Source organism: Cibotium barometz, chromosome 23 (assembly GCF_041138505.1).
Source record: "Cibotium barometz isolate CiBa-2024 chromosome 23, ASM4113850v1, whole genome shotgun sequence".
In the NCBI taxonomy this organism is placed as follows: Eukaryota; Viridiplantae; Streptophyta; class Polypodiopsida; order Cyatheales; family Cibotiaceae; genus Cibotium; species Cibotium barometz.
In genome coordinates this window covers 19,971,152-19,993,857 of record NC_141068.1, presented here as the reverse complement: position 1 = coordinate 19,993,857, position 22,706 = coordinate 19,971,152, and the positions used below count along the sequence as shown (strand labels likewise).

General features: G+C 44.4%; 1 protein-coding gene across 1 annotated transcript; it reads right to left on the bottom strand.

The window, feature by feature from the left end:
* Positions 1-3,693: 3,693 nt before the first annotated feature.
* LOC147625722 (putative LRR receptor-like serine/threonine-protein kinase At1g63430) lies at positions 3,694-20,927 on the bottom strand. Its single transcript, XM_086817723.1, has 14 exons — positions 20,618-20,927; positions 20,256-20,521; positions 19,731-19,863; positions 7,218-7,289; positions 6,948-7,091; positions 6,703-6,843; positions 6,457-6,576; positions 6,243-6,328; positions 5,599-6,162; positions 5,277-5,464; positions 4,842-4,974; positions 4,576-4,733; positions 4,214-4,420; positions 3,694-3,942 (listed from the first exon to the last, which is right to left on the bottom strand). Exons 2-14 carry the CDS (start codon positions 20,347-20,349, stop codon positions 3,694-3,696), a joined length of 2,289 nt encoding a protein of 762 aa, XP_086673849.1. The 5' UTR covers positions 20,350-20,521; positions 20,618-20,927.
* Between the last annotated feature and the right edge of the window lie 1,779 nt (positions 20,928-22,706).

Here is a 22,706-nt window from a genome sequence, read left to right as displayed (position 1 = left end):
GGAAGGCATAGGATGCTGTCAGCTGCTGAAAGGAAGTTGTCAGGTGAGATAAAACAGGCTGTCGGCTGAACCAGATGAGGCAGCTGCAGGGCGCATCAAAGATATGGAATATTGTCCAATCGGCTGGCCGACTGCTGGTCGGCCAGTTCTCCTTTGATCCAAGAGGACTATAAAAGGGTGCAAGTGCTCATGATTGTAGACATTCACTCCCATAAGGGGTGGGTCCTTAGGGTCCAAGTAGGGACTAGACTTTTGGGTGTTTATCACCTTTTTTACAAGGCAGCCTAGGGCTGTGGACTGAGTACCTTTTTGTACCATATTAATATACAGAATTTCCAGCATCTCTCTCTCTCTCTCTCTCTCTCTCTCTCTCTCTCTCTCTCTCTTCATGTCTGCGTTTTGCATCAGCATGTTCTCAGGAGTGTTTAGGGCTGAAAGAAGACCCAAGTCCCCCGCTAGGATGATCGGGAGGTCAAGTTGGAGAAGAGATTGCCATAAGGCTGGCCTGGAGCTTGCAAGGCCAGCAGCATACACTGAGACTATAAACCAATCAAACTCTGTTTCCATCCTGATTGCAAGCCATTTGCTAGAGGAGTCAACCACAGTTCCTTTAATGGAACTGTTCCATCTCTTGTGGATACCCAGGGCAGTACCCCCACTACCCTGACTATGATCAGTACAGAACCAGATGAGATCCTTATATATCTTCTCAAGGTTGGTCTTAAGGTAAGGACCAGAGGCCTTGAATACAAAAGCAATCAACTGACAACTGTTCCTGAAAAAGCCAGTTTTTTAACTTGGACGCTTTGAGGGGGTCCATAATCCCCTTGACATTGAATGATATAATGGACTTAACATCATTTCCTTTGTGTTTTGGGAATGTGCACAGTCCTAGTTGGAGCCATTTTTTCTTGTAAAATAGGAGAATCTAAACTGGGTCCTACTTTGGAGATTCTTCATTTTGTGGTAGACACGTCTTGATGAGGCAGAGCTGAACTAGAGGAAGCACGAGGACATAAGGACAAGGGCAGACTAGTATCATGCTTAAATGCTAGGGCTCCTGTGTCCACTGTATTGTTCTTGTCTTTGTATTCAGAACTCGGAAGCCTCTCCTCCGCCGGGGTAAGGGCTGTTATTGGAGAGTCATCACAGAAGTCCATTTTGTCAATTTCTTTTTCTAGTCTTTCCGATGTGTTGAGTTAAGACTCCTGAACAAAATCTTCCCCATCCGATGATTTGCTCTCCTCATCCTCTGGTTGAGAACGGTCTACTACATCTACAAGAAGAGGGGTGAACCTATTTTGCTTTCTCCCTCTAACTTGTGGCTTGTTAGGGGTTTGTCTGAAGCCCTTCCCTCTCCTAATTGTTAGACATCATCTCCTTGTTGTTGGCTTCATGTTTGGTGTCCTATTTTAACCTCTAGGGCTGACCATGTTAGCTATAGGGGCTGGTCGCCCCTCACATATGTTTTCCCATATTATTCCCCATTTTATGGAGTCTTGGGATTTTTTCCCTAGTCATGGAGGACCTTTTTCCCTAGTCGGCTAGCCGCCTTCATATGGGCATATCTATAGCTGGCTTGCCTCCCTCATTCTTCACTGCTTGCTTAGCATTGTTTGCTGCACTCCCTCACATAAGAGGTTTTCTCCCCTCTTGCTCGGGACATGTATTCCTTTGGATGATGATATTGAGAGCAGGTTCTCACACCTGTGTTTCCTCTCCATCTCTCTCTCTCTCTCTCTCTCGCTCTCTCTCTCTCTCCTGTGTTTCCACTTTCCCTTCTTCCACTGCACATTCTATCACTAATGACTAGTTGAAACCCATCATTGTCCTTTTGAGTATTTTCAGTCGGAAAGGTGCCCGGATTCTTCTGAGTAGCGGGGGGATTCTTAAGAGGACAATTTCTAATGAAGTGTCCTTGTTTGTTATAGTGAAAACACGCATCAGGCAGGTTTTATAGAGGACAGGCCAGACAAAGCTATTGTTGAGATCAAGATTAATCAAAATATCTTTTGGGAGCTCCTTATTCAGATTGATTTCTATCAGGGCTTGGAGATGCCATCTGGGATTCAGACCCATGGTAGGTCTTTGTCCTACAAGTCTACCAAGCGGTTCCACTATGAGTCTAAGCAGAGGGTGCAGGAAAGGTCGGGGAGCTCAACCCACACAAGGTATTTAGTGGATTTTGGGCCGCTATGGGGAAAAATTTGGTTGCCAACGAAACAGGAAGAGAGCAGAATTCCTAACCATCCATTGGCCTGCCCCAAGGATGTTGATGGTCATCTGCTCCTCCTTAAACAAAAAGCAGAAGTAATTGTTTGGCAAATACTGTATATGTTCAACTTCCACCCCTCTAGGCCACCAGTTGGATCTAATCCACCCTCTTAGGACCTCTGCCGGGGGCCGAGGGCCATGACACAGTCTGACCAAAGCATCGGACTGGTAAACCTGCAGCCAGTCTCACTATATTAGTGGGAAGAGAGACCGAGAGTTTACTTGCTGCACCTCGATGATCTTCTTGCTCAGCACCATGAAGACCGACTCCTCCTTCACCTTCAGCCCCAGCATGCAGGTTTTCCCGAGTTCCTTGTCTTTGTGGAGTATTATAAGCAGACGGCCAACCTCCTCCTGCTGTTGTCCGAGGTTGAAAGGCGCTTCTTGTTGATGATTTTTGAAGGTTCCGCCATGGCGAACGTCTGAGAGATGCTTGTCTCCTAAGCCTTCTGCCAAATCATAGAGCGGGTTTGAGGACGAACCCGGCAGGAACTCTTGGGGCAGGAGACTCCGGCCCCCTGTGTTGCATGGCTCCCTGCATGTTGTCCTGAGAAGGGGGGAGGGTGAAGCACAGGGGAAGACTGCAGATTGGAGTGGGCTTCTTCCAAGAACGCCGCGGCATGTATCGACTCTCCCGAGTTCATGACGTTGAGTGGGGGCGCAAATGACACGTGCTAGGCCAAATCTTGCATGCCAAAAATTGCGTCTGATGTCACTGGTAGAGGTAGCAATGAAGTTGCTCATGCATCAGTGGCCGAGGAGACCCAGCGGTGGCCAACATGCACGCAGCACGGAATCTTCCCGTTGGCATCGACAAAGGGGGAGCGCCTTGCGGCCTCCCCCAAGGGGGACCTTGACTGGGTATTGCTTTGCAGGGCAGGAGCCCAGTTCGGCAGCTTTGGCTTTAGGCGATAAGAAGGGATTGGCGAACGAAACCCTAAGTAGGGCTGTTCCTACAGGAGAGCTCTGTTCTGTCCTCATCCCCATGAGAGTGTAGTTTGACTCCTACCCAAAGGAGCAGGGAACAAGTCTAGGGGGGGGAAAAAAAAAAGGGGACAATTTTTAGCCCAACGTCTATTTAGAGGTCCTTCAAAACGTGATGAGAGAATTTATAAGGAAAAGTCGTGCAAATAAATTAATTAAAATTATTAAACTTGAGAGTAGGTTATGAAGAAAAAAAAATAATCAAAAATACACTACATGTCAACAAATAAGATAAAAATATAGGCTCTTGTTTTATATTCACCGTAGTACACCGAGTTAGCAATTGTTGTGCAAGGATGTGAAGTCCTATGAAGAAGGAAAAATCTTTAGGTTACTGGGCATCCCAATGGGAAGAAAGCCCAGATGAGAAAATGTTACTCATACATATAAATGGGTGGGTGGGTACAGACGTCATGGTTGTCTGCAAAGCCACCCTTAGCGAATTTCCAACTCTGCCCACAATAGCGGGGAGGGCTTGGGTAGTATCACTGGTTCTTTTAAAGAGGAAAGTGAAGAGCTCAGACGGGAGGATATCTGCCTCATTGTAAGCATCCTTGATGAATCTACTTGCAAGCAGTCGTATGCCATTCTACCGATGACCTCAAGCTCCTCTGAATTGTAAGATTGAAGTGTTGGATCGACAATATGGCCCATCTGTCCAGGCAAGTTGAGGTAATTCAGGGCCTGCGACCAAAATCAATCAAGGGTATAAAGTTATCAACAGCCTAATTACAATCAAGCGTAAAGTTATCAACAGCCTAATTACAATCAAGAGTTATCAACAGCCTAATTACAATCAAGCGTCCAATGTAGGGAGGGTATTGTTTTGTTTGTGCCCCTCATTTTTGTATATTGGAAACTGGAGTTGGTAAAATTGCACCCTGGGTGGTAGCAGGTGAAAACATGTTTGGTAATGAAAGTTGTAGTTGGAACTCCTGAGTGACTGAGTCCTTACCCATTCAGTGAGTGACCCGAGCTCTTTGCAGTGAGGCCGTCTTCCCGACACCATTTCCAACAATAGAACTCCAAAATCATAAATATTGCTGTGCAAACGTGTATCAGATGGCTCCAAATCTTCATGGCTTAATAAATTGGTCCTTTCACTGGATGACTTGGAATCTTTTTGTGGTTTGAAAACCTTCCACACCCCACAGTCCGCCACCTGCATGTCAATGTCCCACATTCAAGAATCAATCAATAGCTCCAAAACTACAAAACTTTGAGATTTCTTTCCAAAAGTTCCAAAAACATGTTCTGCAGCTTTGAGCCTAGTGTGTACATCTCTCAAAACCCTACTTGTTGATGGTAATCACTAACCTTGGAAGAGTAGTCCTCTGACAAAAGCACTGCTTTGGTATCCAACTTTGTGTGTGTGATAGGAGAGTCAAAGACGTAATGCATGTAATCCAAAGCATAAGCTACTCCCATGATGATTCGCATGCGAGTTTCCCAGTCCAAATGTTCCAACTCCTTATCTGCATGAACCCGAGTAGTTAATATCAAATCAATCATAATAAAAGGATGTAATTTTAAATATAAACAGCAGGACAAAATAAGAGAAAAACAACTCCTCCTTACTTAACTGTGGAGGTGTTCATGCACTGATCCATTTGGGACGTATTCAAAAACAAGCATCCTGACGAATGGCTTCTCCTCTACACAGTAACCAAGTAGATTGACAAGATTCTCATGCTTCATTTGGGACAGAGATTCCACCTGTGTACCAAAAACAGCACTCTAAACATCTTTGAATAAACACTAGAGACGGAAAGAGCAGCACCAGTGTGTGTCAAAGTGCACCTGTACGTGTGCACATATGGGCGTGTGTGTGGGGATGCTTATGCGTGGGCGCATGTGGGTGCAGATGTGCATGGCCACAGTGTGTATGCATTCTTTCCTGTGCGTATGCGTGCAAGGAGGCAGTCCCGCACATGCAGGTCACGTGTGCAGGTACAAGGTACACATGCACAAGTGTGTATTTGTTGTACGCAGGTGTGGCAGGGCTCAGAGAGCTTCACCTTTCTCCAAAATACCAATTCTGATTTTTTGGACCAACTCTTTGCAGACTTTCTGATGCTTGTTACAGCAATTTCTACACCATTTTCTAATGTGCCCTTAAACAGGACGATATCAGGGGAAAATCCAATTATGTTGCTAAAATCCTCACAAGCAGCCTCCAGTTCTGTTCGGCTAATTGCTGGAACACCTGCATCGTCACTTCATGATGTTATTTTTTTACACATTTTAAAGGCTGTTTCTCTTTCCATATGTGAATGGACATGCATGCGTGTTTGTCTTGGGGGGGGGGGGATGTAAATACATGATAACACAAGAGCTCACCTTTTGCGAATCCTTTCTGAAGCTCTCCACTCATGCTGCTTTTCCAAGGTCTGACAACAGCACCTTTGTGATGGTGACACAAAAACACGATGACACCAGCAATGACCAAGAATGTTGCTAGTGAACTGGCTACAGCAACCACAATGATAATTTCCTTAGAATGAGATGAAGTGGAGGAGGGCTCCAGAGGATTGAATGCAATGCCTGATTCACATCCTGTTGATGGACTTGATACAGATGGTGCAGGTGTGATAGGAGCTGACACATGTGAGATGGGACCTGACAAAGTTGAGGTAGGAGCCTGTACAGGTGCTGAAGATGGTGGTAATGTTGGACTTGATACAAGTCCTGGTGATGGTGCAGGTGTGATAGGAGCTGACACATGTGTGATAAGATCTGACAAAGTTGAGATAGGAGCCTGTACAGGTGCTGAAGATGGTGGTAATGTTGGAGATATGAAGGAAATATGGAAAGAAGCTCGGTCTGTGTTATTTGTCCTATTACTGGTTGAAGCTATTGGAACCCCCGCAGTACCTTCGTTCTCAAGAAGACGCCGCCTGACACCTGAAAGCCATACATACATATGAACCCTAAGAAAACTACATTTGGATAGCTCAAAGTAATGAGTTTCCGAAGAGTCGTACTTGAAATGGGTGGTTTTGTACAGTCTTCAATAGAGCGCTGATGTGGTAATCCTTCACTCGACAAGCAATTAAGGCTAAAACTGGACCTGCAGATTCGGACACCAAAAACCCCAATATATCCATGTCAACTCACAATAACACAGTGATAAGATCATACTACACTAATGTGGCACATCATGAGTGCAAAAATAACCACAAAACAGAGCAAACAGACCTTGGCAAACGGTGCAAGCAAGCAGGTACATCCCCTTCAAAGTAGTTGCTAGAGAAGTCCGCAATCTGTAGGCATTTCAATTTACAGACTCCAGTCTCAGGAATATTCCAATAGGGGAAACTGCACAAAAACCAAAGGCAAGGTTTTAGTAAATTCTTGCAGGTTTTCTTTTTGGTAGCAAAAAGCAGGTTTAAACTCATTAAAGAAAAGAAAATTGCCGAGTAACGAAATAGCAGAACTGCTCACCCAGCACCTGCTGTAAGAGTTGCCACCCCTCCTGGTATAGTGCCCCTCAATCTATCCACGCTGATGATCAACTCATGAAGGTTTCTCAACTCCCCTATCTCATAAGGTATAATTCCTTCAAAGCTGTTGTTCTCAAGGTAGCTGTCGAGGGCAGTTCAACAACAAGGGTAATTAAGCCTCCTTAGAAATTAGCTCACCTACACAACAAAGCATATTAGACCTTGGTATGGAGCTGAGATGCTTACAGCCTATTCAAACTTGAAAGGTTTCCTAGATCTTCAGGTAGTTGTCCTGAGAATGTATTGTACGCCAAATCAAGAACCTCCAGCTTTTCTAACTCGCCAAGCTGAGAGGGAATGACACCCATAAGATCATTCCCCCGCAAAAGCCTGCACATGTAAACAAAGGGAAAAGAATAAAAAGTGCTAAGAAAAAGAAAGAGGGCCAACAGCAAGTAAGCAGCCTCAGGGACAATCAGAGACAAAAACACAGATGGGGAATGATCTGAGACTTACAGTTTTCGAAGGTTTGTCAATTGGCTAAGTTCTGGTGCCAGAGTTCCTTTAAGAGAAAACCCACTTAGATTGCTGCAAAGGAGTTTATAAATGAGTAAAAAGACCAATGAAATCATATGCCCTGCATAACTCAAGATAATAAATTATTAGAATCAGCACAATCAGAAAGGTAAGGTATTAAGATGAGAGCTTGTTATACATGTGTGTGTGTGTGTGTTTGTGTGTGTGTGAGAGAGAGAGAAGAAGAAAGAAAGAAAGATATATTAACGTCTCCTAGAGAGAGAGAGAGAGAGAGAGATGATGATGTCTACTAAAGTCAACTTCCTGTAGACAATGCATTTCTAGTTTAACTCAGAGAAGCTAGCATGCAAACTCCTTAACCATTCCATACAAGCTCCTCTTGATGTCAAGTTTCAATCTTCTTCTCCAATTAGGCACTTCTCTTTCCTCCACCATGCCTGTGTTTTCTTGAGCCCTGAAACCCATTGGTGCAATTGGTGCAAGAGTGGAAATATTAGGCTAGCAGTGCTAAGATATTTCGAAGCAACACATCTAATGAGAAACCTGTAGAGGGATCACGGACCCAGGGCATTGATCTTCTTCAAGTGCGTCCAGCTCCAATCAAGCGTACCTAGGGCAAGGCCGAATAGGGATAATACACTGGAGTGTGAACCTTGTACATGCGGGTAGTTGTGAGAAAACAGTGTTTTCCCAGCCCTAAAAAGGGTATTTTTATGATTTATATGGGGTTTTTTGTCTTGGCTGCTGGCCTACACCTTTTAGGCTGACCAACCAGCCACCCCCCCTCAGTATATATAGCCTTTCCTATCTTTCATCATTGATGTACCACTTCATTGCTATATCCGGTACCATATGGCCACTACCCGGGACGGCAGCCCCCTCTGGCACAGGCCACCGTGGGACAGCAGCCCTCTCTGCTATCATCTGCTGGCAGCCTACATCAGGGCTGACTTCAGCATTCACATCTGCTGGTACAGACTGCTTACATCAGGGCTTACATCAGCGTTTATATCTGCCTACCATCAGCGCTTACATCAGGCTACATCAGCGTTTATCATCTGAGCCTTACATCGTTTACATCAGCCTGTCCTCAGGCTTACATCTGTGTTTACATCAGGTGTACATCAGCCTTTACTTCAGCACACCATCTGAGCTTACATCAGCGTTTCATCATCAGGTATACATCAACGTTTACTTCAGCACACCATCAGGCTTACCTCAGCATTTACATCTGGGCTGACATCAGCGTTTATTTTCAGCCTCACATCAGCCTTACATCAGGGCTCACATCTGTGCTTACATCAGCATATCATCTGTGTTTTGCCACAGCCCATGGGACAGCAGCCCCCTCTGCTATACATAGAGCATATCAGCGTTTCTGCCTCAGCTCTCACCATTGGGACAGCAGCCCACTCTCTACCTAGCTTCACCATCGACATCACATCAGGTACGCAGCACCCGTGTCACCAGAGCTTGCACCACTCGGGACAGCAGCCCTCTCTGCTCCTTTTGCACATCAGGTACGCAGCACCCGTGTCACCAGAGCTTGCACCACTCGGGACGGCAGCCCCCTCTGCTCTTCAGCACCCTTCAAGTACACAACAAACACCCTTGTCATCAGAGCCTGCACCCTTCAGGTATGCACCACCCATGTCACCAGAGCTTGCACCCTTCAGATCTTGCAGCACCCTTGTCTCATCATAGCTCACACCACCACCACCACCACCACCACTCGGGACAGCGGCCCTCTCTGCTCTTCATCTACCACCTCAGGTACAATAGCACCCTTGTCATCAGAGCCTGCATCACCTCATCCTCCACTGCCACTATCACCTCGGACTGCCTCTGCATCCACCAACGTGAGCGAGCCTTCGACACCAACCACCACTCGGAGTGCTTTGCCTCACATCGACGCGAGCCTTCGTCATTGACCGTGCTTCATCTCCGACATCATCTCTGCTTCTGCATTGGTCTTTCTTCTCAAAGTCACCTCATATCAGAGGGCTCTTGTACATATTTACACTCACCTTTAGGGCTCTTGTACATATTTACACTCACCTTTATATATATATTCACTCACATATTTCATGCTATGTGGTTTCTCTCGTATATCTGGTCCTTTCGTCCTTTTGCCCTCACAGTAGTTACACAACATGCCACTGAAACAGCCTCGTATCTCCCAAGCCGCTCTTGCAAGATAAAAACACACACAAGCCAACATAGAAATAGTGCCACAGCTTACCACCAAACCATAGCTACGTCTGAAGCACCCTGAACTATGAGGCTACCATCCTCTACACCCGAACCCCCACATTTCACACCACTAGAGCCCACCAATCTAGCGGTGTGGCTAGTGGCTAGAGCCAAGGCCAAGGCCTCGCTTGGGTCGGGATGTGCACTTATGAGCCAATAACTCACTTATATAGGTTTGGGCTAATAATAAAGCACGCATAACTAACTATAGATTTTCACATTAACCCTTGTCAATAAGTGCCCATAAATCACTTATTCCTATGCGTCACATCCAAGACTGCCCTAGTATAAGTCTAACGTCAAAATACACGCCAGCCACGCTATGACCGTTATAACATATGTACACATATACCATATGGGCAGTGATGTGTGTGAACACACTAGTAAACTAGGGCGCTTTTACCCTCACTAGGAGGTTTTTTCCCCAAAACCTGTGAACACCCTCTTATTCTTATATTGTTGGTTGTACTTTATCCCTTGTACTAGGTACCACTCATTATCTAGCTATCATCATCAAGTTAAGTGTCTACTACTCCTTCACGCTTCTCTGTGTATCTGCACGACTGTGTGTGAGTGCGTTGCAGCTAATCCCAAGTCAAACCTAACATTTGGTATCAGAGCAAGTCCACGTTCTTTCTTCCATACAGTAGAAAATCGGCATTTCCGTATTGCAAATTTTTGGTGCCCACTCCGTACAACAGCCAGTTGTGCCACCTTCCCTACTGATGGGCTGCCCTTCTGCTAGTGCTGCCCCATGCATTGTTGTGCCTACCACCGCCAGCAACACTGCCTCCTGTGCAGCACCCGCCACCGCTAACTGCTCCAGAGGCCTAGTAATGCCCGTCGTTGCTATTACAACCCCACGGATGTCCTAGATACAAGTGATTAGAACAAAACCCTTAAGAGGGGTGCAGGCTAGCTCACCTCCCAATCATAGGTTCTATGCTTCGAACCACCCCCAAGCCAAGGGCTAATGTCTGATCCCCAGATCCATGCCAATCCTTCGGCATGCAAATCTATGCTCTATCACACATGTAGCTAGAGTCTTGGTCGAATTCTAACCAATAGTGAGGTCATGGATTTATTAATAATAACCTTAGTCGCTCGTATTAGCTTGCTTCCTCTAATCCAGGGCTCCCCTAACCTTGCTAGATTAGACAACTAATCCTAAAGATTAGTACTAGGTAGGTAACATAAAGTTAGGATTGGGAAGGAATTGATCACTCTTGAGTTAATCTTATGTCTAAAGGTTGTTGTATGGAGTGTTTCCTGTGGTGGTATGGGATGCTAGGTGGTATGGGATGCTAGGATCCACTGCATGCAAGTTTTTTGGATACATCTATATTTCTATTTGGTGGATTTCTGGACTGAGGGGAAGCAGCAGTTGATTTGAAGAATCACGTACACGAAGGAAGAAAGAATGAGACTGAGGATTACACATGATCGAAGAGAGTGTTATGTTGTTGCTTGGTATTTACAACTATGATTGGGTCTGTAAGTTTTGGGTAAAGCGGTTATGCTATGCCAAATGTGAGGTGAAGCTTTTCTAGCTTAGCAGGGATAGCTATGATGGATCTTGGCATGCGCACATATATTTGTAGAGATCCAGATTCAGACCTAATTTTGCTGATATTAAAATCAGTAGATTTCTCAGATAGATTCATTCTCCCAAGAAGACGCAGTTTGTATGCCGAAAGAGATTGCTAGCAATCTTAGGAAATCTTTGGGAAGACTTGCAAGCTACGGAGTGATGGATTGTAAGATGTGTATGGGACACTAGGATGTATCATATGTGCGGATTTACTGGGTTCCATCGAGGTAGATGTTTTAGCGTCTGATGGGATAGTTATCCAAAACTCAACATTGTTGGATGCCTAGTTCATGGGATGAGTGCACTAGCCTCAAATATGGCAAATGTCCAATTCATTTGCCACACCTTTGATGTGATAGATGTATGGTTTATGGGCCATGCCTTTGACGTGGCAGAATACAAGAGCATTAGTTTTTATTATAGCTGATATCCAAGGCTGTGTAGTAGGGTATTGAGTGGTGGGGTTATTCTAGATCGACCTGGTTCCACTAGAGCGTTGATGTTGGCAAATTGTGCTCGTCACACGCACCCTACACCGGAGTACTATGTGACACACTAGCTCTACATCAGTGCAATATGTATACAGTAGGATTACCTTTTTAGGAATATTTTGTTGTATGCAGTGGCCCCATGGTCAGTCTGTACAGCCATAGAGAGTCTGCATCTGTACAGCCATAGAGAGTCTGCATCTGTCAGTCCTCTTACCGACTTGGAGAATTCATCAGACAGGTTCATGTAAAAGTCAACGTCAACGTTAGCTTTAGAAAGTGCATTAGCAAGCATGTAGAAGCTTAGATGCATGTTAAACAAGCCTATGGGCCAGCCCATGCCCATGAGGCACAATAGGCACCATGACCAGCCCATAGGATTGGTTTGTGTCCAATCGGCAACACTCAGCAACAAGCCGACAGCATAAGAAGGCTTTCAAACATCAATCGGCCAACATTTTGAAAACATGCGCAACATTTTATGCTATTAAATAGCATTTTATGTCCCATAAAAACAGGCAGACAGCATCAGCATGGACCAACCAGCAGCACAATGTCATATATAAGCAAGCGCTTCATGACAGCATAAATCATTCATTCATAAATCAGTCTACAGCAGTACAAGAGCAGTTATGTGTGCCTAGAGCCTCCGGCTAATTGAGCATACATTCAGCATTCAGCACTTGATTGTGCTACAGCCCCAAGGTCTCCGCAAAGAGCTTTCTTCAGCATTCAGCTAGCATATGTGCATCCCTCAATTTTGGATTTGCATAGTGGTCAGTCATCTTTCATACTCATTGTACAAAGTTCTCCACAGAAATACAAGCAAATGCTCCTCCTTGGAAGGGGGGCCCTTCAGTGGGTAATTGGGACCCAATACTGTGTCGTCTCTATCTTCTCTTCTCTCTCAAGTAAAGTGGAATTGCATAAACTCATGGGTATAAAGAAGGCTTTGTTGCGCATTTACGAACGATCAACCTATTGCATGCCACATTGGTATCGGAGTTTCAGGTTGTAACCCAACTTGGCTACCCTAAAGTGAGAGCATTCCGTGGATGGTAAAACTGCGATCAGGAAAAACCACCCAAGCCTCCACAATGTCGGCAGACATCGTCAGAAAGCTACAAAGAAGATATGTAAGGACAGCATCCCTTTGGTTCTTCTCCAAGCCTTGCTTCAGTCTACACTGCCAAGAGTGCTCTATGTTTTGCTCCAAGTCCTGCTCCATGTCCATCTTCTACTGGTTCATGGTCTTTTTCTGTTTGCCTCTTCTGGATCTAGCCCTGAGAATGTCCATGGCATCTGTGATGCACATGACAGTTATGGAGCTTCTTTATGGATAGACGGACTTCCTTTGGATTATGGATCTTCTTCATGCATTGTTGGACTCCCTTATGAAAGTATGCTACACAGGTTTATGGCCGAATGTTGTGTTCCCATGCAACAAGTCTTTGCCTTTCTTCTTCAAGTGTCTTTTCCCATGAAACAAGTCTTTTTTTCTCTTCATCAAGTGATTTCTGAAATTCAACCACTTCTTCTATTTGTCCATGAACCCATCTTTGTTCATTTGCAAGCAGTTTCTCACGTCCTGTGAGCTCTTCGTCTCTGCTTGAACATACATTTGAATCATGTAATGACGGATTCACCGTCTCGTCTTCAAACTACTTCTTCAAGTCTGCAACCGACAACCTCTCTTCATACGGGGTTATTATACACCATGCTTACATGGACACACACCTCTCACATGGTATTCGGAATTCGGAGTGCTATTGGACAGATTCGCACCTCTTCACACCAACTAAGGATAGAGACAGGTGGATATGAGGATATATCACTAGAGGACCACATATGCCAGCTTTGCCATCAGGAGGTGGAGTCGGAGGAACACTATATATGTCGTTGTACTGTCTACTATGATATCCGAGGGAGGTACCACTACCTGTTCCGTGAAGGCTTTAATGGACCTTTGCGTCAGATCATGGACTTTGAGTACCAAAGGTGCTTAGGGCTCTTCATACTTGAGCTTAGACGCCACAGAGAGAGCCTATTGAGGGACAGGAGGGCAGTGGGACCAGAGCCGCCTAGACAGAGAGCCCTCATAGATTTTTTCAAAGCCAGCACTGTAACCCCACCAGCCTCTATTCCCCCATCTACAAGCCTACCTGGCAGACCACCCTCCAGAGGAGTCACCCTGGACAAAGCCATTGCCATCTGTAGAGCGAGACGCCCACGAGGATCACGTCCATGACTCCCTCACCATCGGCAGATTCAAGCCATCATTGCCCGCCACCAGAGGAGTTTACCGCGACGATTCAGCGGTTCAGCTTTCAGCTCTGGTCTCATGGGCCATTTCGGCCTTTAGGAGACATTAATATATCTTTCTTTCTTTCCCATATTGATCAACACTATATGTGTCTAACTTGAACACACTCTTGACACCCTTGTGACCAAAAGCTCAAAAAGCTGTCAAAAAATTTCCGATCCCCTACTTTTGCTTTTCTTGATTTTGGAAGTAGGATGACCTACTTTTAGTTTTTTTCATAGTAAAAAAGTTTGGAGTTTTTTTAAAAACATGCCAGAAACAAAGCGGCCTTGCGCAGCAGCGCTCACGGTTGTTGCAGCTCAGAGAGTACTATGCATGAGATAACCCAGCCAAGAGAAGGCGACTGTTGTAATAGCAGCAACAGCAGCAGCTGGAGCAACAGTTGCGAAAAGTGGAGCAGCGGCGGCGAACAGTGGAGAAAGTGACAGCGCAAACAGAGAAGGCAGCAGCTCAGTCTGTCAGTTGACGCATGGGCGGCAGTTTGGCAGAGCCACTGGCTGGTACTGGTAATACTGAGTGCACAGCAGCAGGCGGTCAACGGCATAGGCGACGAACGAAAGCAGCTCAGTCATATGGAAGCAGCATCGCTTGTGTGAAGTGGTGGCCGGATGGCAGGAAACCGGCGACGATGGAGAGGAGCTCTCGGAGGCGGCGACCAGTCAGGCAGTGCTGGAGGCGGTGACCAAAAGTGGCGCTGGTCAGCTTCAGTCGGCGTCAAGCTCTGATACCAAATGTTGCCCAGGGCTATGGCAGATGCAGGTGGAGGACAGCAATAGCAAACGTTTACAGAGAAAGAGAGAGAGAGAGAGAGCAGTATCAACTAATGTTAATTACTCCATGATTGAAGGTACAATGTAATGCTGTATTCAGGCGGCAGACAGTACTTGGCTGCGCAGCAAGTATACGGGAGGCGTTGACGACCAGCAGCAGCAGTTCGACGTCAGCATCAGCATCAGCATCAGCAGCGGCAGAGCATGTACAAAGTGTCAGCATGCCCACAGCATCAGGGCAGAAGGGGGCACGAGTAGCAGAGGCAGGCTCTGATACCATTTGATGGTACAAGGGGAAGAGGAGTGCATTGGGCTATGGACGGTTGAAGGGGTACATGACCATGGCTATGGCATTGGAGAGAGAGATAGAGAGAGAGAGAGAGAGGGGGAGAGAGAGAAAAGTACAAACGCACTAGAGTAGAGATTCACACGACTGAATGATGTCAGAGGCATTTGTACCCCGAAAGACTCGTATTTTTTAGAGACTTTGAGAGGCGTGTTAGAGGCGTCTATTATATATATATAGTGATAGATAGATATATATATATGTATATATATATATATAGTGAAACGATCCCATGGAGGAATGGTAGGCTTAGGCATGATGGATTACGGAAGGGGGAGAGAGAGTGTGTATGAGAAAGAAAGAAAGTTATATTAACGTCTACTGAAGACCCCAAGGGCCTATGAGACCAAAAGTAATACAATGGTACCATGGATATACTGAGCCATGGAAAACTGAAAGAAAAAGTAAAATGAAAACATCTGACAGTACATGTGATCAACAGATGATCATCTGTAGAGTGAGATATGCTGTGATCAGCTAATAATGATACCCACCTCGGCCATAACCGATCTGATGGTGGAGTGAATGTCAAGCCTCTGTGATGGGAGCATGTCATATTGGCAGAGAACCTCACGGATCCACCTCTGTGTGGTGGAGGATCCTGATGCTCTGGGTCAGGGACGTCTAGCTTGCAAAATGGATTGAGCTCTCTCGCTCTAAGAACTCCTCTAGGGTGTGGAGCTAGAGCGTGGGTACAGGTGGTGGTGGACTCTAATGTCGTAGTAGAGGAACTGTTGTGGGTAGTGGAATCCGATGTGGATGTGGAGTGTGTACCAAAAAGAAATTTGTGATGGCTCTCTGTGAGGTGTCCTGTCGGAGCCGGAGCTGCTGTCTCTCAACATGTTGCCTTAGCACTACATCCCTGTGTCGTTTGAGCTCCATCAAGTACATGCCCAAGCACCTTTGATCCTCAAACTGTACTGTATCACCCGTGTGAGTGGTCCGGGCGATCTCTGTCAAGCGTGTATACATTCTTACATGTTGAATATAAGTGAGAGTTTGAAAAAAGGCATCTGTAACTAGTGGGGCCACCCCAAACTTTGCATGTAGAATGTCATGTGGTACAGATGGCTTACTCCTGATCACGCATGACACATCATCACCTGTAGCCTCTCTATGCTCCTCCAGTGATCCTTCCCTAGGCCTGGCCCCCAACAAAAGGCTGCACCATACATAGCCGCTGGTCATACTAGAGTGTCAAAGAGCCAGCACTTAGTGCGAGGTTCTTGGAAATGTGCCTAGAAACACTCTCTCTCCATACAGGCTAGGGAGGCATGCCCCCTCACAAGTCAGCCAGTGACAGTTGTGGTCATGCATAACAAAGGGCCTGTAAAAGTGACTCCTAGATATACATACTTCTGCACAATCTCCACTGGGGCATCTCTCTATATGAAAGAAAATCGTGAGGCAACTGCATAAGATGTGTTGAAGACCATAAACTTGGTTTTGCCCAAATTGATCATAAGGTTTGTCTCCCTACAAAATTTGTCCAATGCATTTAAGTGTTGAAAACCCTCGGCTGAATTTGAGAGCAAGACAATGTCATCAACATATAGCAATATGGGCACTACTGTCTGAGCCAATGGTGAACCTCTACCTCCGAAACTATCCACAAATACTACGACCTCATCAATGTATAGGCCAAAAAGTGTAGGTGAGAGTGGGCAGCCCTACTTCATCCCAATAGTGCTACATATATCTCTTGAGGTCCCACCGGGTGCACGTACTCGGTCGAGTACTACTTCATATAGTGCCATCACACCCCATATTATCTCATGTGAAAACCGGAGTTCTTGCAAGCGTCCTATGAGACAGGATTGAGGGATGGAGTCAAAGGCTTTGCAGAAATCCACAAAGCAACAATACACATGTCTCTTTGAGGACCTCGCCTCCTCTATGATAGCCCGTAAAGTAAAGATATGGTCCAACGTGGAGAAGTTTCTCCTAAAGCCTGCTTGGCCTAATGCTCTGTTTCCCATCCTCTCTGCCATAGAGCTCATCATGTCCTCTAGTACTGCCCCATAGATTTTGGCCATTGTATGACCAACCATGATAGTCCTGTAGTTACCCGGGTCCGTGGGGTCTCCTTATTTGTGGATGGGGACAATGGTGTTGGTAGTCCATGAGGGTGGGAAGCCTTCACAGAGTGCTCTGTTAAAAAGACTGGCAAGAATGGGAGCCAATATGTGGTGCCCGATGGGCAAAATGTTCCGCACATAGATCCTCATGATCTTTTGCTCTCCCATTATGCAGCTTTTTAAGAGCCCTAGTAACATTGGGGGAATCAAAGAGATAAGATGATGTAGGCCGAGGGATGTGTGACATTTGTGGTATAGGTTGGTTTGGCACATCATACAGCTATCGTGCATAGGCTTCCCAAAAGGTAGAATCTGTGATAGGTGTAGATGCTCTTTTTTCTTCAACAATGCGCCAAGCTTTTGAGTTGTCCTTGCTCAAAAAGAGCTGATATAACTCTTGTTCTTGGCTGGCAAGAAATGCCCGTTTCTTTCGGCGAGTGAGAGAGAGAGAGGGTGTGAGTCTTGAAAATTGAGAGAGAAAGACTGGAGTGTGTATGTATGAGCCTTGAGGGAGGGAGAGAGAGGGTGTGTGTTACAAAGAGGGAGGGAAAGTGTGGAGAGAGAGAGTGACAAGTGTGTGTGTGCGTGTCTTGAGAAAGGTTTTAAGGGAGAGAGGGAGGGAGAGTGTGTATAAGAGAGGGAGAGAGAGTGTGTATAAGAGAGGGAGAGAGAGTGTGTGTGTGAGAGGAGCTTGGGTGGCCTTAAAGCCCCCATCTAGAGACTCAAACGGGCAGATACGGGCACAAAAAAAAAAATGCGAACTGTGGACGCCTCGATCAAGGACTCAAACACCTTGTACGCCTCGAACCGCGAGAGGCATGCCTCATAACAACTATGGGTCACACAAAAACACACTACCACACTCGTATAACAGTGGGTTCACACACAGGTAAGACTTGATTCCCAACAGTTTACAGTTAGTACACTTGTCCACCGTCTACACTCTGGTATACCCAACAGTTTACAATTAGTACACTTGTCCACAGTCTACACTCTAGTATACCCAACTGGTCTAGTAATAAATAGTCTTCAACACAACAAATTCCTTCAACAATGTGCATAGCCCTCACTGCTTTTACACAGAATCCTCAAAAGAAGGTTGCCTTTCCTTGCAAATTGAGCAGCTTTTGTGACGGGTAAGATAACAGCAAGCCATCTGCTTGGTTCCACAACTCAACCACCATTATTGAAGCTGAATAGCATTCTAAGGCCTAACTACCTATGTTCAACAACTCAACCACCACTTCTGAGTTGAATAGCATTCTAAGGCCTAACTACCTATGTTCAAGTAAATACAGAAATAGAAAACAACAAAGGACTCAAGGAACCAGCCTTGTTTATATCTGAAGCGCCCACACCTGGCTGCTTGCCTGTGACCTATTTCTGCTGCCCAACAGGACCTGGTCCACGTGTGAAAACATTTACTCCTTGGGCGGCCCATCCCTGTTCAAGGCACCCACTTGTTTCTGAATTTGAACATTGCTTGGGCAAGGTGTGTCACAGCATGAAAGAAGGTAAACATGTAAAACCCCACAAAGGATAACATTTGCATAATGCATAAACTCCCAACCAGCCTTCTATGCATTAACTGCAAAAATGTTGACTTAAGTGCTGCATCCCCATGCAGTGCTCACTAAAAAACCGCCCTTTAGTGTATTTTATCAAGGCAAACTTTGGACCTAAAGGGAAAAAAATTTGTCCAAAGCAGAAAATTTGATCCTAAAACTTGATATTCACAGTAGGACAAAAGTCTTCCCTTTTTTTCAAGGGTTATGTATAAGTATGTCCTTACTTTAAAGGACATGGAATATATATAGTATATACCTTTTAAAAAATATATAATATATATAATATTAATAATACATGTGTTAGGTTCCACACATTTAATAATCTCTACACATTTAAAAAATATATAATATTAATAATACATGTGTCCTTTTCTGAATTAGGTTCCAACCTTAATATATCACTTTCTGCGAGTTTCTTGCGTTTCAGGGCCTAGGCCTCTCTTCGAAGTCCGCTGAGCGCCAAAATAAACTAATAATCTTCATTGTTTGCAAGGTTCATTGATGTTTTCTATAGTCCAAACTTCAATTTGGTTGCCTATTTTTTGTAGTATTGTGTCAACATGCATTAAACTCTTGGAGGTATTCTCAATGTTTTCTACAGTCCAAATTTCAATTTGGCTGCCTATTTTTTGTAGTATTATGTGTCAACATGCATTAAACTCTTGGAGGTATTCTCAATGGCTACAAAATGGGAAAGCGGGAGGAAATTTGAGTTGGTCTCGACTCTGAGTGGTTATTTTATGCAAATAGCTTTGTTTGGCAACATACTAAAAGAGGATTAGATTTAGAGTTGTGTTTTTTAAATGGTTTTTGGTTAGCTAAGAGCTTCTCTTTTAAAAACTGAAATGATTGTTGTTTTAGCTTTGAAAAAACGACGTGCTTGACATGGCGCCATTTGAAAACCGGCCTATACTAGAAATCTCGGCTTGAATTAGAAGTAGGGGGTTTTTTCACTTGCTTAAAAAATCATTTTTAGTGAGCATTGTCCCCATGCATCATCTAAAATATAATATATGCCACCAAAAAAAACATGTGAATCAAGAAGAAATTGCCTAAAGGTCAAAATGTGTCTTACATTCTTGTGACTTTTCCATTCTCACATTGAACCCCAAACCAGTTGCATGGATCTTTGTCATAAGCATTCCAGTTCGACATCACGTCATTCGGGTCATCTACTATGTTTGAACGAAAATGGAGCAATGCCCAGCCTGCGAGATAAAGAAGATACTCTGCAGATTACGAGGTTTTCTTGAGCAAGAGAGGTTTTGAAGTAAGGGTTGAGGTTTGCTTTTACAAATAATCATGTTTTAATGTAAAGGTGTTCATACAAATCATGATTTTGATGTAAAGGTTGCCGTTGACATATGCAGATTCTAAGGCTTTGATATAGAGGGCAAGATTTACTTATGCACAGATTAAGAGGCTTTACACCAAAGATTATGGAATTTTAATCTGCAAATCAAGGTTTTTTTGTGCAGATTATGAAGTTTCATAAGAATTATCACGTATGCTATTTGAACAGATAGCTGGAACGAATACTTGATGTCAGAAGATTTTCCATCTCTGTAAAAATGGATGTTTATAAAGGATGAAGAATCACCGTCAGGAGAAAGGCTTGTGGCGGCGTCTGAGAAGAGCAGGAGCAGGAGGATCAGAAGAAAGAACTCCATTCTGTACACGGGGAAGACATGCATTCCAAAACCCTAGGCCTTCATACGGCTACGGCTATGGCTGTGGATATGGCTATGGCTATGGCTATGGAGGAATCCGAAAAATGGGTAGCAATCGTGTGTGTGCTGTAGTCTGGCGCGATGAAGGGAAGCCCGCTGTGTTAGCCGATACTTGCTGCTGTAGATGGAAAGGGTTCTGTCACAAAAAAGAATGCAGGTAAGAACGGCGGGGAAACAGCAAAAAGACAGAGCTTGCCTTTCTCTTCAGAGCACGTTGGTGATGCGAGCTCACCTGTTAAAATCGAAAAACCCCGCTGCGGATCGCAGCGCGTTGATGCAGAGCTTCCAAGCCTCTACAAAAACACGAAGATAATTTACCCTGAGGAATGGCCCTCTGCAGGTAGAAAAATGGCAGTCCCCAGAGATTCACGAAACCCTAATTTCGCAAGCCAGAGAGGTCGTAGAGATGATCGTAGAGCAAAGAAGGGCAGGCAAGGGTGGCCGTGAAGAGGAAAGCATAGCTATGTATGTGTGTGGCTGTGGCTGTGGCTGTGGCTGTAATCGTTATGACTCTGTCGCTGAAGACCAAGCCAGTTTGCAAGGTGGTGGCTGTGGCTGTAATCGTTATGACTCTGTCGCTGAAGACCAAGCCAGTTTGCAAGGTGGAAGGTGAGAGAGAGAGAGAGAGAGAGAACTGGGCTCGTCCTGCAGTCCTGCAGCCCCTCTCTCTCTCTCTCTCTCTCTCTCTCTCTCACCTTCCACCTTGCAAACTGGCTTGGTCTTCAGCGACAGAGTCATAACGATATTCTACCCACCCTCCCTCTCTCTCTATCAGTGTTCGAAAAAAACTATTTTCCCAAAAAGTAAAAAACCTTCATCTAAAAATTGTGAAATTATTTATAAAGAAAATTTTCAAATTTTGAAGGTTTTTGTTCTACAACCCCTCAAAATCTGCAGGTTTTTATACCCTTAAGTTTCAAATTTGAAGGTAGTTTTAAAAATCTGCAGGTGCAAATTACACTATACCCGGGTTTTTTTCGAACACTGCTCTCTATATATTTTGCGTCAATGTACTTACTGTCTCCTGCATTGACTTGCATCGCCAAATCTCTCTCTCTGATTTCTCTCGAGTCCCTCTCTACATATTTTCTCTCTCTAGTCTCTCTCTACTTTATCCTCTCTATTCTCGTTAATTAATCTCTATCTCTATATATTATCTTAGCTACCACATGATAAGAATTTGGAGGTTCGGGAAGCGAGCAAGGAGGTTTGAGGAGCATTTGATTTTGGAAGCCTCAAAAGACGTGCGAGAAGCACAGGTTCCCAACTAGTTTCTACAAAAGCCGCACAGAGAGCTTGTTTCCCTTAAAGAGTTCTTTTCTCGTTTTAAAGTCTACTCATGCAATCTCTCTCTCTCTCTCTCTCTCTCAATGCAATCTCTCTCTCTCTCTCTCTCACACACACACACACACACACACTCTCACTCACATATGTGGTCCATTGACTTGGCTATAATGTTAAGACTTTTTCTCTTCCCCAAAAGATGAAAAACTCTTCTTCTTCCCAAGAAATTTCTAAGACTTCCAAGTTTCCAATATTTGAAAAGCTACCTACCTAGTACCATACATAAAACCCTTGGCCCAAGCCTTTCACTTGCCTCTAGAACATATCCACTTAGCATTCCACATTTCTAGGCCGCCTCATGAAAGACAAAGTCCCCAAAAAAACATCACCATTCTCTCCTACTAGAGAGAAAAAATGTTTGTAAGCATGTGCCAAAAAAAAAATATTAATGAAAAAAAATAAAAAATTATGCAATCAATAGCCCAAGAAATGTACATAATTAAGTCATACCTTGACGGTTAAGAGCACAAAACTAGCTCTCAACTTGTGAGAAGAAATGTCCATGTAGTTCTCAAACCTTAAAGCTAACCCCAAAAAATGCTATTGAGAAAATAGAAAATTATGCAATCAATAGGCCAAGAAATGTACATAATTAAGTCATACCTTCACGGTTAGGACCATAAAACTAACTCTCAACTTGTGAGAAGAAGTGTCCATAATACATATAGTTCTCAAACCTTAAAAAATGCAAGCTATTGTGCATTCCTCTAGCCTTAAACATGACCTTCATTCTAATACTATAAGATCCCTCTTACCTCGTACATGGTTCAAACAATGTTACATGGACCAAGGTACATGGAGAATTGATTACTCCACAAATTAATAAGTAACAAAAATAAACCATAAATACCATAGCATAACTCAAGAGCATAAAATCAAAGAACACAAGATTGGGTGCAATCTCTCCCCTCATGCATGTAGCTCCACTTCCACTACATGAGTATTTTGAGAATTATATTCAATAAATAGCCCAAGGA

What these genes read in the sequence shown, in the direction of transcription:
- LOC147625722 (XM_086817723.1), bottom strand. Translation starts at nt 20,349, where the DNA reads ATGCATGTCTTCCCCGTGTACAGAATGGAGTTCTTTCTTCTGATCCTC. An exon ending in TACAAAACCACCCATTTCAA is followed by an intron (nt 6,163 to 6,242) that starts GTACGACTCTTC and finishes TATGGCTTTCAG; the next exon opens with GTGTCAGGCGGCGTCTTCTT. An exon ending in TCAGAAAGGATTCGCAAAAG is followed by an intron (nt 5,465 to 5,598) that starts GTGAGCTCTTGT and finishes GTGACGATGCAG; the next exon opens with GTGTTCCAGCAATTAGCCGA.